At 27.1% G+C, this 12700-nt stretch overlaps 2 protein-coding genes across 4 annotated transcripts; one reads left to right on the top strand and one right to left on the bottom strand.

Annotated features, from left to right (window-relative positions):
- Positions 1-33: 33 nt before the first annotated feature.
- On the bottom strand, positions 34-2528 carry Ap-2sigma (adaptor protein complex 2, sigma subunit). Its single transcript, XM_074250576.1, has 4 exons — positions 2309-2528; positions 1898-2047; positions 571-744; positions 34-353 (listed from the first exon to the last, which is right to left on the bottom strand). The coding sequence occupies exons 1-4, from the start codon at positions 2309-2311 to the stop codon at positions 252-254; spliced, it is 429 nt and encodes a 142-aa protein (XP_074106677.1). The 5' UTR covers positions 2312-2528; the 3' UTR covers positions 34-251.
- Positions 2529-3073: 545 nt separating this feature from the next.
- On the top strand, positions 3074-12054 carry Su(var)3-9 (suppressor of variegation 3-9). 3 transcript variants are annotated; one of them, XM_074250572.1, is made up of 10 exons: positions 3080-3232; positions 3374-3529; positions 3739-3802; positions 5017-5127; positions 8063-8296; positions 9774-9932; positions 10012-10241; positions 10335-10479; positions 11362-11531; positions 11699-12054. In XM_074250572.1, exons 2-10 carry the CDS (start codon positions 3470-3472, stop codon positions 11933-11935), a joined length of 1410 nt encoding a protein of 469 aa, XP_074106673.1. In that variant the 5' UTR covers positions 3080-3232; positions 3374-3469; the 3' UTR covers positions 11936-12054. The 3 variants fall into 3 exon arrangements, with proteins under 3 accessions (XP_074106671.1, XP_074106673.1, XP_074106672.1); XM_074250570.1 differs by lacking the exons at positions 8063-8296; positions 9774-9932; positions 10012-10241; ... (1 more) ...; positions 11362-11531; positions 11699-12054 and adding an exon at positions 5546-7545 and having other exon boundaries at positions 3074-3232; XM_074250571.1 differs by lacking the exons at positions 3080-3232; positions 8063-8296; positions 9774-9932; ... (2 more) ...; positions 11362-11531; positions 11699-12054 and adding an exon at positions 5546-7545 and having other exon boundaries at positions 3327-3529.
- The last annotated feature ends 646 nt before the right edge of the window (positions 12055-12700 follow it).

Genomic DNA, 12700 nt, shown 5'->3' with positions numbered 1-12700 from the left:
AATAAATCATTTCTTTAGTTTGTCACGTATGTATTTATATCTATTTTTTAGTATCGTAATTTTACATTTAATGTAATATTCATAGAACACAAAAAAATTGTCATTTTGTTCAACTTATCAAATATAATCAACATAGTAAAATATAAGATACTTAAAAAAATAAAACATTACATTAATAAGCTGTTCTAAAGTATTTAATTATATATAATTCATAAATTATCTTTAAAAAAAATAATTTCAAAACGATTATCTTACTCTAATGAATTCAACATTAACAATTGTTTCAATACTTTTGTTTGACTGGTTTCTCGTATTTCTCCTGCTAAAAACATCTCATCTACGACAGTATACACCTGAAATAAAAATTGAAAATATAAATTACAAAAAATTTTAAATCTTCCCTTCTGAACTTGTCTACTCAAAGGTCAATCACAGTTCAGTAAAGTCTCAATAATCCGATACTTTAAAACTTTTAAAATATTTATCATTATCAATTATGTCAATATGTAATTGGGTCTAGAAATCGTAACAAAAATAAGTAATTTAAGGGCAATGATAAAACATTCTTACCTTGTAAAAGTTGAATACTAGGTCTAATTCACAGACATTGTGAAAATATTCATTTAATACTTCAACAAAATTATGAATCGCTTCAAGATAACATAAATTGTTATCATTAACATCTACACAAATGCAAAAGTATAGTCCAGCGTACCGTCGATATACTATTTTGAAATTACGAAACTGTAAAAAAAAAAAACAAATATATTAATTTTAAAACAGTATGAGTTAAAAAAATTGTTTATATAATTAAAAGAATAAAAAAATTTTTTAATTAATTTTACTATCATTGGAAACGTCTTGACCTTAATTTGTGTCTTTTCAAGATGTGTTTGTTGTCAATTGTTGTTCAAATATCAACTGCTTATTTATTTATTCTGTTTTGTACATGTGAATGTGGTTTATATGTCAAGGGTTATATGTCAAAAATTAATTATACAATTAAGAGACTAAGAAGAATTTTTCAACGGGTATATCTTTATCCTAAATTGGGTTTGATATTTTTTCAGCGATGGTCATTTATGATTTAATTAATTAAGAGAGTAAGGAAAATTTTGTGACAAGTATATTATTATATTTGAAGGAATTTTTATAGTTAAGTTTGGTATCATCAAAAAGGTTTTGATGAGAATTCGTGCTTTTTTTTTTATACATATTTTTTAGTAATTTTTCATGTCAAGTTTTTGGAGGAGTTTTGAATAGTTTATTAGTTCTATAAATTTTTTCCGTTTAATTTTTCCATTAAATTATTTGCAATTGATTCTGTGATATCAATATTGATTTAAAAATTTATCCAAACTGAGTATAGTGTGATTATAAATATAAAAAAATCATTCAGTCAATGTTTTCTTAGTCATAATCTGTAAATCTCGGTAGTCACATAGTGACTGCAGGTTGCTTTAAAATTAATGAAATATTCTAATATATTTAACAAAATTTTTTAAAATTTGATGACTTATGCATAAATTTTTTTTTGTTGATCTCTCAACATCTGTATGACTTAAAAAATAATAGTGATTAATCATAAAAAAAAAAAATATGAAAGCATTACATTAACGATATCAATCAAGGTATGATTTTATCAATTTTTTTATCGGGTTATTTTACACAAAAAACTATTATTCATAATAAAGAGTTTAGAATATTATATATTACTTAAAATAAATGAAAAAAATTTTAGTAAGTAGTTCTTATCAAGCGCAATGAATTCTTATCAGCTCTAGCTAACTGATTCATTCTACGAATCATTAATTTTTTTATTCTCATATAATTCTATGACAAGAAATTCGATTTAATTAATTCAATAGATTAAAAATGTATTAAATACACTACTAACCTCCACAAAGTTCGTATGTTTAGCATCACGAACGGTAACCACTGCATGAACTTCCTCAATCAATTTTTGTTTTTCATCATCATCGAAATTCATGTACCACTTAGCCAGTCGGGTTTTGCCAGCCCGATTTTGAATTAAAATAAAACGTATCTGCAAATAAATTTCATAAATGATAAATCAAAAACTTGAGTAAAAAATAATCAATCATTTAAAATTTTAAATAATTTTTATGCTGTTTATCAAAACAGGAGAACAGTAAAAAAAATTCTGTCGACTCCCAAAAAAAAAATTTTAATTTTCTGAAAAATAAAAAAAAATCAATATGTTGTTAATTAAACTAATTTTGTATAATAATTTTTTAATTTTAAATAATTTTAGTTGCTGCGAAAACACATAATTTTTGGTACTTACCATGTTTAACGATTAATTGGATTATTTGTTAAATATAAATTATTTGACTTTATTTTTTATTTTTTACAATTAACGGATTCAGAAAAACTAAAAAAAAAAAAGTATTTACACAGAAGTTATTTAATGAAAAAGAATCATCAAATGTCAAATTCCACTTGATAATATTGATAATTTATAAAAGAGGCGTTTATTATATTATTAATTTTTTTCTCTCTAACCAATGAAAAATAGGCACTGACCCCAAATGAAATGTAACCAAATGCTGGTAATTTTTGCCGGTATCAGAAGAGCAGTCGTGTTCAGTCGAACCAAGCATTAGCCTCTATGGTAATCAATGAAACTGAAGTTAGCAGACCTCTGTCATTTTTTAGACTTGTACAACAAATAAATAAAATGAATCACTACCAAGAAAACATAAAAAAATACAAAAATAATTTTTTGATACATTTACAAGTGTAATTGTTCAGAAAATGTTGTTTTGATAATAATTTATTTGTTAAAAAAATCCTAGAAATCATCACATGTCAGCTAAGTTCAGTATCATTGGTAACCTTCAACTGAACACAACCAATTTGCCAAATCAAATCATTTCCGCGTCAAGATTAAATTACACACTGTCAGAGATGATTTAAATTGCTGTAAAAAATATTTTTATTTTTTTTAAATTAATATTTTCTTCTTTGATCTTTAATTTTACTTTTCTTTTATCTACCGTGAACGTATTCAATTAGTAATGGATCACGGAGAGCATTTCGCGCCATTTACGGAGCAGGTGGCGCTGAAACCATCTCGACAAGTTCAGACGGACGCGTCACATCATAGATTTAGCATCCGCTTTCATATGTATGGTTTTTTCTTTTTCTAAAATTTTGTGGTCTCTCTTAGTAGCGTGAGCACGCTCGAAAACCGAAATATCTGAAAAACGTATGTAAGCTACCAGAATTATGCTTGTAACCGAAAGTTTATATATTATACTTTGCAATTATTAACTGAAAGCACCAATTTAATGATGGTATAAATTGTGATTAGTGCTTAATTCAATAATTTATTACTTTTATTATTCAGAATAAGGACATTCTTCTCGGCGGAATAAGAGGCTTTTTTTTCATCAATCTTTGATATACATATATTATCGGGCCTGGTATAAAATATTGAAAAATAATGGGTGGTGATGAAGTTTCTGCTGTTCAAAACAAAATGCAACAAGATTTAAAATTACTGGTAATCATTTTATTCTATTATTTTTTTTTTTTTCTTAATTACACATTAATTAATCTTTTTTTTGTCTTTTATGTCTGTAACCTACAAATTTACGATTGCATCATTATCTATTCATAATTTCCATAGAAATTCATCCAAAAATGCACGATATTTTTTTATACTTCAAGTACTAATAATTTTTCTAACTCCAATACCATTGAATTTTTCAGGATACGAGCAAGCTAACAGCTTTGTCACCCGAAGTTATCAGTCGCCAGGCAACAATTAATATTGGTAAAAAAAATTCTTAATAATTATAATTATAAAATTTATCAATAATCCACGTTGTATGGCATAATGATTCATTTTCAACACGTTGTTATGCGAGTATTTAAACCGGTTAAGAGAACCAGTTATCATTTCACTTGCGACAAATAATCATTTGTTTAGTGATAGTTTTAAAAATGCCGTGGTGTCGTTAGACAAATATTGTCTCAATTAGAATAGACGAAAATAGACAAAATATTTTTTTATTTGTTAAACTATTTTCTATTGAATTAAAATGGATGTACAATTTCACGAAATATTTAATTAAAATTTTTTGTTTCGGTGAGTATTTTAAATGTAGTTTCAATTATGTCAGCTAAAAAATTTAAGTGTAATATAAAAAGATTTTTTTTTTTTACTTTTTAGTGTAAATACTTTAATGATCATAAAATGGTAAACTTAAGGATTTTTTTTAAACAAATATTTTATTACTGATATAATTTTCTAGTACTTTTTAATTCAAGTATATTCTATTTTTTTTTTTTTTTTCACTCAAAAAATAAATAAAAAACATCTGAAAAATATTAAAAAAAAATGTATTTGAAGCTTTTCAAGATGAATTTCACAAAAAAATTGTGACTATTCAGACATTATTTAAAAAAAAAAAAAAAAAAAAATTAGAAAGTTTTACAATTCGATGAAATTGCAAGTCTAATCTCTTTGCCAAAACATGTTAGATGTAAAATTACATGTATAAATATTCTGTTAAATATTGTGTTCTAATAATAAGATCCTCTAGTTGATTTTTAACATGATCGAATATATTAAATTGCTTATAATTTATTAGTTTCATTTTTTTTGCATATGATCTAAAATCTACATTTTTTTTAAATATTATTAATTAATTTTTTTTTTTATCTAGTTGACAAATTACTATGTATAAAATTCCAATTTAAGCTTCAAAAATCTGGTTACTTTTAATTAATAAATTGAAAAAAAAAAAAAAATGAAAATAAAATTTTAGGTTTTATTATGTACTCAGATTTCATACATACTATTTACAAACAGAAATAATTTTCTGGAACCAAAGTTTGTTGTATATTATAGAATCATAAAATTTTCATGTAGTAATTCATAAATTCTTAAAATCAATAAGGAAAGATCATTACAATGAAATAAACTTGAGCATAAACTGATGGTCAACTTTAAATTATAACAATATTTTTTTTCATTAATTCTAGGTACGATTGGACATGTAGCTCATGGAAAATCAACAATTGTTAAAGCGATTTCGGGTGTCCAAACTGTACGTTTCAAGAACGAGCTCGAACGTAACATTACTATTAAGCTTGGTAAGTTGTTTAAATTATTTTAATTATTCAAAACCATTATTAAATCATATCATCTATCTAATATATATTTATTTAAAGCAATAAATTTATCAATTAGACATGAATATTGTTGCAAAGCAATAATGTTCTTATTGATTACAATTACATTACTTTAATTTATTTTAAAAATAATTAATAAAATTGCTCATATTAAAAACTACTTAAAATGCATTGAACAAAAATTTTTCAACGAAGATTTGGAAGAGGATTGAAAATTTCCATGAGAGTGAAAAAAAATCAAATTACCAATAAATATATATGCATAGATATATATATGAAAATAAAAATGGCAGCCGGTGTGTGCAGAAATTAAATTAAAACAAAGAAAAAAAATATGAAACAAAAGAATGACGCCAATTTTCACTGTTTGGCATTGCAGAAGCACGTGCAGCTGAGACGACAACCGGTGAATTGGCAGATGTTCCTGGGCAAGACGATACAAGTGACATGCCGCCAATATCTTCCAAACGTACGAGATCAACATCACGTACAAGATCAAGCATAACACCACCACCACCGGCGCCAAAACGCTCACATCTTGATATAATTGTTTCGCCTACTATTCAAAAAAACCAAACAAATAATCAACTAGTGATAGCTAATCCGTTAACGCCAGAACCAACTCCATCTCCATCACCAACTATTTCGGAAACTATTGACCCGGTCGTTCAAAATATTCAACTTAAAGAATGCCATGTTTATCTTGAAGACATAAGCAAACAATTAATTGAGATTAATTCTGTTAATGGAACATCTAAATTAAAAAAAAGAACTAGTCGAAGTAATAAAAGAACAGGAAAGAAAAAAGGCGTGTACGAAGTTGAAAAAATTTTGGATAAAAAAATAAAAGATGATGAAGTTATTTATTACATAAAATGGAAAAATTGGTCATCAAATAATAATACATGGGAACCTGTTTCTAATTTAACTGATTGTTCCGCGTTGATTGAAGCATATGAAAAAAATCAAATTGATTTACTGAACAAATTTCGAGAGTTGGAAAATTTTCATCCTACATCTGTTGATGTCGAGAATTACATGAAGCAATTGATTAAGCGTCATCGTTCGGTTAACAATATCAATTTCAATAATGACGAATTAATTAATAATTGTAAAATATATTTTCGAATTAAAGATGATGATAATAATGAGACTAAGACTAGTGATGCAAATAGTCTCGATGATGCAAGTAATATTCAAGAAGCATCCAAAAATAAAGCGAACAATATGATTAATTGTAAAGAAATTCCGGATATTAAGTCAATAACTGAAAAAATAAAAGCAGCAATACTAAGCTTGATGTACAGCACAGCACGACGTGAACAGTTAGATTCACTAAATGATTGGAAACGTGAAATAAATAGTATAACAAATGGTAAGCCAATAATTGGAATTGAAAACAATGTTGATTTAGAGCTAGCGCCAACAGATTTTTTTTACATAGAAGATTATTTACCTGGAGCAGGTGTTATTATACCGGATGAACCACCAATTGGATGTGAATGTACATCATGCAATGCCAATAGTGACTGTTGCTTTCAACAAAATGACAGTTTATTTCCTTACACAAACGCTTGTCGTGTTCGTGTACCAACTGGCACGCCAATTTACGAATGTAACAAACGTTGTCGTTGCAACGATCAATGTTCAAATCGTGTTGTTCAACGTGGTTCACATTTAAACCTATGTATTTTTCGCACAAATGGACGAGGCTGGGGAGTTAAAACTACAAAGCATATTAAAAAAGGGACATTTATCACTCAATATGTCGGAGAAGTTATAACAAATGAAGAAGCCGAAAAACGTGGAAAAGAATATGACGCTGCAGGGCGCACTTATTTGTTTGATCTGGATTACAACGAGTCGGAGCACTGTCCTTACACGGTTGATGCTGCTGTTTACGGAAATATATCCCACTTCATTAACCACTCGTGTGATCCAAATGCCGCTGTCTACGGAGTATGGATCGATTGTCTTGATCCTAATTTACCTAAATTAGCGTTATTTGCTACACGTGATATTTTTAAAGATGAAGAAATTACTTTTGATTACATGCGCGAAGCAAGTGGCAAAGAAACTGACAGTTCTAAAGACGTTAATAATTCTGGAATTGGAGGAGCAAGTGGTAATAGTGGAGGTGATTCTTTAATGCGACAACGCTTGGAATTACCCTCGTCGTACAATAATGAAGATGATGATAAAATAAAAAACCGTACTAGATGTCAATGTGGTGCTAAATGTTGTAGACAATATTTGTTTTAATTTAAAATTTAAACGAATTTTTCAAATTCTTTATTTTTATTTTCAATTACTATTTATTCACATTGTATGATTCATGTGAATGCTTTTTATCAAATAAATACTTTTTTACATTGTTAACATTATTATTATTATTATTATTATTATTATTATTATTATTATCATTATTACTGCACAATCTTGTTAAGTGTTAGTATTAAAATGGTTTTATACAATTGTTGATTTTTGTGATAACTAATTAATTGATTTGCAAAAAAAAAAATTATCACGGTTGATACGTCGTCAAAAAATATTATATTTGAGTGTTTCATGTGAATTATTATAATTTGTTTGATTAATTAACTAAATGTTAAAGGAAATAATTATTATTATGAACTTAAAAAAAAATAAATCACAAAAAAGGCTTTTTTTTTTGTTAATTTTTGTTTATTAATCATTTATATTAGATGTTTATATGGTAAAGGATGTTGATTCGACGAGTGTTTAATATGAGCTTAAGGTAATTTAAAAAAAAAAGGAGGATTTCATTATTGTTAATAAATTAATGATGCTTTAATTAAAAAATATCATAAATTTTATCTAGAATTTATATAACTAGATTTAAAATTGATTATTAACTTGAATATATCGTTTTCAGGGTACGCAAATGCAAAAATTTACCATTGTGATAATCCAAAATGTCCTCGGCCAACTTGTTACATTTCTGGTGGATCCAGCAAGGACGACTCATTTCCTTGTATTCGGCCAGCTTGCTCAGGCCGGTTTCAATTAGTAAGACATGTTTCTTTTGTCGATTGCCCTGGTCACGACATTTTGATGGCTACGATGCTTAACGGTGCAGCTGTTATGGATGCAGCACTGTTATTGATTGGTGATTAATCAAAAAATTATTTAATTATCTGTATAATTAAGAGAATAAGGAAGATTTTGTCTCCGGGATATATATATGATCAAATGAGTTTTTTTTTTAATTAAATTTAATGTCATTGAAAAGGTATTGGTCTGAATTTATGCCTTTTCAATGTTTCATATGCTTTTCAGCAATAGTTTACTGATTATGATAAATTTTCGAAGTAGTTATAAATAGATTTAAATTTCGCGGCATACGTAATTTTTTTATTTATTTATTTTGTTTCGTACATGTGAATTATGATAACATCATTATTAGGTAAAAGACCCCATTAGTGACACTTTTTCTTTCAACAAAAAAATGTTCTACTTGAAATAAAAATTATAAATTTTTTTGATCTCAAGGTCTTAAAGATTAGAAATAATATATTTATTATTGAAATTAATGATTTCACTAATTGAATAAGTATTAAAATCAAAGAAATTGTCAGTAATGTCAAAAATTAATTTATATAATCAAGAGACTAAGAAAAATTTTTTAATGAATATTATCTTTATCGTAAATTGAATTTGATATTTTTTCAGCGATAGTCATTCATGATTTAAATAATTGAGAGAGTAAGGAAAATTTTATGACGAGCATATTATTATTTTTAAGGTAGTTGTGGTTAAGGCATACTGTCAGAAAATTATAAATTTTTGCATACTTATTACAGACATGATGATATAATTACCCTTAAAATTTGCAGTCGATTGACCACCTATAACTTGAGATGAATTCAATTAAAAATTGGATATTTAACATTGATTGCATGCGCTCTCTGCAGTTCTGTATCAATTTCTTAGTTATAAAAAAAGCTAACTGTCAGAAACTTTCAAAAAACTGACAGTCTTTTAATGTAATTGTTGTGAGTTCAAAAAAAAATTTTTTTTTAATTTTTGATAGTCTAATTATTTATAAATAACGAATTAAAGTTCAACAATTTATGAAAAAGTATATATCTACGGAGTCGGACGGAAACAATTATATGGTTTGCATCTTCACGGGTACAGTCTTGCGTAAAAATTATGAATTACTTAGCTACAAGCTTATATACTTTTGCGGCGCGTATAATCTCTAATTTTTTGACAATATTGTACCATAATAACTACCTTAAAAGAATTTTTATAGTTAAATTTGGTATTAGAAAAAAGGTCTTCACAATAATTTGTGCCTTTTCACGGTTTTATAAATTGTTCAGTGATAGTCAATTTTTTATGTCAAGTTTTTGAAGGAGTTTTGAATAGTTTGTAGGTTCTATAAAATTTTTCCGTTACATTTGTTCATTAAATTATTTGTAATTGATCCTGTGATAGCACTATTATTTTTAAAATTTACTTAAAAAGTTTTTCTATTCATAATCCGTGAATCTCGACAGTCGCACAGTGACTGTAGATTGCTAGTAATTAATATTCATTCATCAATAATTAAATATTAATGTTTTTTTATTATTTTACAGCGGGCAATGAATCGTGCCCACAGCCACAAACATCGGAACATTTGGCTGCAATTGAAATTATGAAATTGAAGCACATTGTTATATTGCAAAATAAAATTGACTTAGTAAAGGAAGGTCAAGCTCGAGAGCAATATGAACAAATTTTAAAATTCGTTCAAGGTAAATTTTAATCGTGCGAAGTACAAAAAAAATATTGGTTCTTTAAATTAAAATAAAATTTATTTATTTTCTTTCGCAGGTACTGTAGCTGAAGGCGCACCAGTAATTCCAATATCAGCTCAATTAAAGTACAACATTGAAGTACTCTGTGAGTACATTGTCAAAAAAATTCCCGTTCCCCTTCGGGACTTTACTTCAGAACCACGTTTAATCGTAATTCGATCATTTGATGTCAACAAACCTGGCTGTGAAGTAGATGATCTTAAGGGTGGTGTCGCTGGTGGTAGTATTTTGAAGGGAGTTTTGAAGGTAAAGAGAAAAATAATATTAAAAAAAATGTAACTTGGACTCGAGTATGCATAACTGTTCATTTAATTTTATTTAATTAACTATTTGTTTAAGGTGGGAATGGAAATTGAAGTACGCCCAGGATTAGTATCGAAAGATGGTGAAGGAAAATTGACATGTCGTCCTATATTTTCCCGCATTGTGTCATTATTTGCTGAGCAAAATGAATTACAATTCGCTGTCCCTGGTGGATTAATTGGTAAGCTATCTTTTTTGGAGTTTTAATATTTTAAAGTTATTTCTAAACAATTGAGAAATTAAGAAATTAATACAAGTAATATAGCGTAGCAAAAGGTGAAAGGGCGCATAATTTTTTTATCGTCAGTAGACTGGTAGAAATATTATACGCATAAATATCAAGCATTGATTTTCCTAAGTTAAAAAGACGTATGTCTTTAGTTATGCATCCTTTTGATATGAGAAATTTGAAAATTTTATAATCTAAAGCTAGAAGAATCAACAAAGTTTTTTTTCTGAGTAATTTATCAAAGGGTCATTTTCTGACTTTACGCTTTTTAAAAATTGAAGTTATAAATATTTAAAAATTATTCTGATTTATGGCGTGTACCCATAATACAAGACAATGATTAAAGAAAAATTCACTAAATTTTTTTTTAACAATTTTTTTTTCTTAATGATAAATTGATATTTTCATTTTTTAGATTATGTAATTTTTTACGAATTTTGAGAAAAAAAATATTTCATAGGTCAAAAAAATGTTAGTCACGTGAATTTTATATTCAGAAACAGAGTAGCTGTGAAACTAAACAATTATTTTCGTTTTGCGTCTTTTTATAATAATTGAGTTTTGTATACTACTCTTTTTTGAATCTAACTTGTTGTTTCAAACTATTTGTCAAAATTTTCTATTAAAATTAAAATTTTTCACTATACGCCCTCTTAGTTTTAGGCACTTCTTTTCTAAAAGCAGGATAAGTTTACAATCGGAATTGAAAAATCGTAACCGATTTTTTTTTCAATTATTTTTGGTGCACATTTTAGTAAAATAATTGACCATCTATTTTTATGAAACTATTTCTTACTTATTTCTAATAAAATGTATGTTTCTTTTAAATAACAGGTGTTGGAACAAAAATTGAACCAACGCTTTGTCGTGCCGATCGTTTAGTAGGACAAATATTGGGAGCAGTTGGAGCTTTGCCTCAAATATTTACTGAATTGGAAATTTCTTACTATCTTCTGAAACGTTTGCTTGGAGTCAGAACTGAAGGAGACAAAAAAGGAGCTAAAGTAAGGATCTTGTTTAATAATTCTTATTTATCTATTGAAAAAGTTTCTATAGAAAGTTCTTTGATCTTCAACAAATCAAACAGACTTTATTCAATTATAGCTGTTGATAGTTCTATTAAAAATTATTCTTTACATGTAAATAAACTTTTTTTTTTTTTTTATTTTAGGTACCGAAATTATCACGTAACGAAGTTTTGCTTGTTAACATTGGATCATTGAGTACCGGCGGACGTGTTATAGCCACAAAAGCTGATTTGGCTAAGATTTGCTTAACCAACCCTGTTTGTACTGAGGTTGATGAAAAAATAGCATTGTCACGGCGTGTTGAGAAACACTGGCGTTTAATTGGTTGGGGACAAATTCAGGGAGGCAATACTATCAAACCTGTAATCGACCGTCAATAATTCCCAGAAAATAATTGCTTCTCAAATAAATATAAAAAAATAACGACGCTCTTAAATAATTATTAAGCTTAAGAAAACATTTATTATGAATAATAATAACCATTATCTTATAAATAAAATTCTCGTGTCACAATTTTCGTCCCCGCCATACTCCTTCGAAACGGCTTGACCGATTCTCATGAAATTTTGTGAGCATATTGAGTAGGTCTGAGAATCGGCCAACATCTATTTTTCATCCCCCTAAATGTTAAGGGTAGTCCACCCCTTAATTTTTTTTTATTTTTTCGACAAAATTTTTTGTTTTTATTTTTTTATGATACAGTATACAGAAATACATACAATCCTAAATTTTCACCCCTTTACGATCAACCCTTATTTTTTATTTGTTAACTAAAAAATTTAATTTTTTTTTTGCAAGAATTTTTTTTTCATTTTTTCATGACTTAGAATAAAAAATTTCATATTACTCTGAATTTTTCACCCCTCTACGATCAACCCCTATTTTTTATTTGTTAATTGTAAACTTTAATTTTTTGGCAAGAATTTTTTTTTATTTTGTCATGACTTAGAATAAAAAAAATTCATATTACTCTCAACTTTTACCCTTCTACAATCAACCCATATTTTTTAATAGAATTTTATATTTTCTAACCCCAGTCAATAGCTGATCAATAGGGTTTCGTTTTGCCAACTCCGCTTGGGAGGAGCATAATAGCAAGTTTCGTCGAGTGCAATCTTTCAAATACATTTTAAAAGTAAACATTA

Source organism: Cotesia typhae, unplaced genomic scaffold (assembly GCF_013202065.1).
Source record: "Cotesia typhae breed Kobodo isofemale line unplaced genomic scaffold, CoteBio_Ctyphae contig_59, whole genome shotgun sequence".
Lineage (NCBI taxonomy): Eukaryota > Metazoa > Arthropoda > Insecta > Hymenoptera > Braconidae > Cotesia > Cotesia typhae.
The sequence above is the reverse complement of the archived record's forward strand: the minus strand, read 5'-3'. Positions and strand labels throughout refer to the sequence as shown.

Excerpts from the sequence above, each read along its gene's own strand:
- Ap-2sigma (XM_074250576.1), bottom strand. Across the intron at positions 745-1,897 it reads AACATACGAACTTTGTGGAG|TTTCGTAATTTCAAAATAGT; the intron begins GTTAGTAGTGTA and ends TTTTTTTTACAG. Across the intron at positions 354-570 it reads TAGTATTCAACTTTTACAAG|GTGTATACTGTCGTAGATGA; the intron begins GTAAGAATGTTT and ends TTTTTATTTCAG.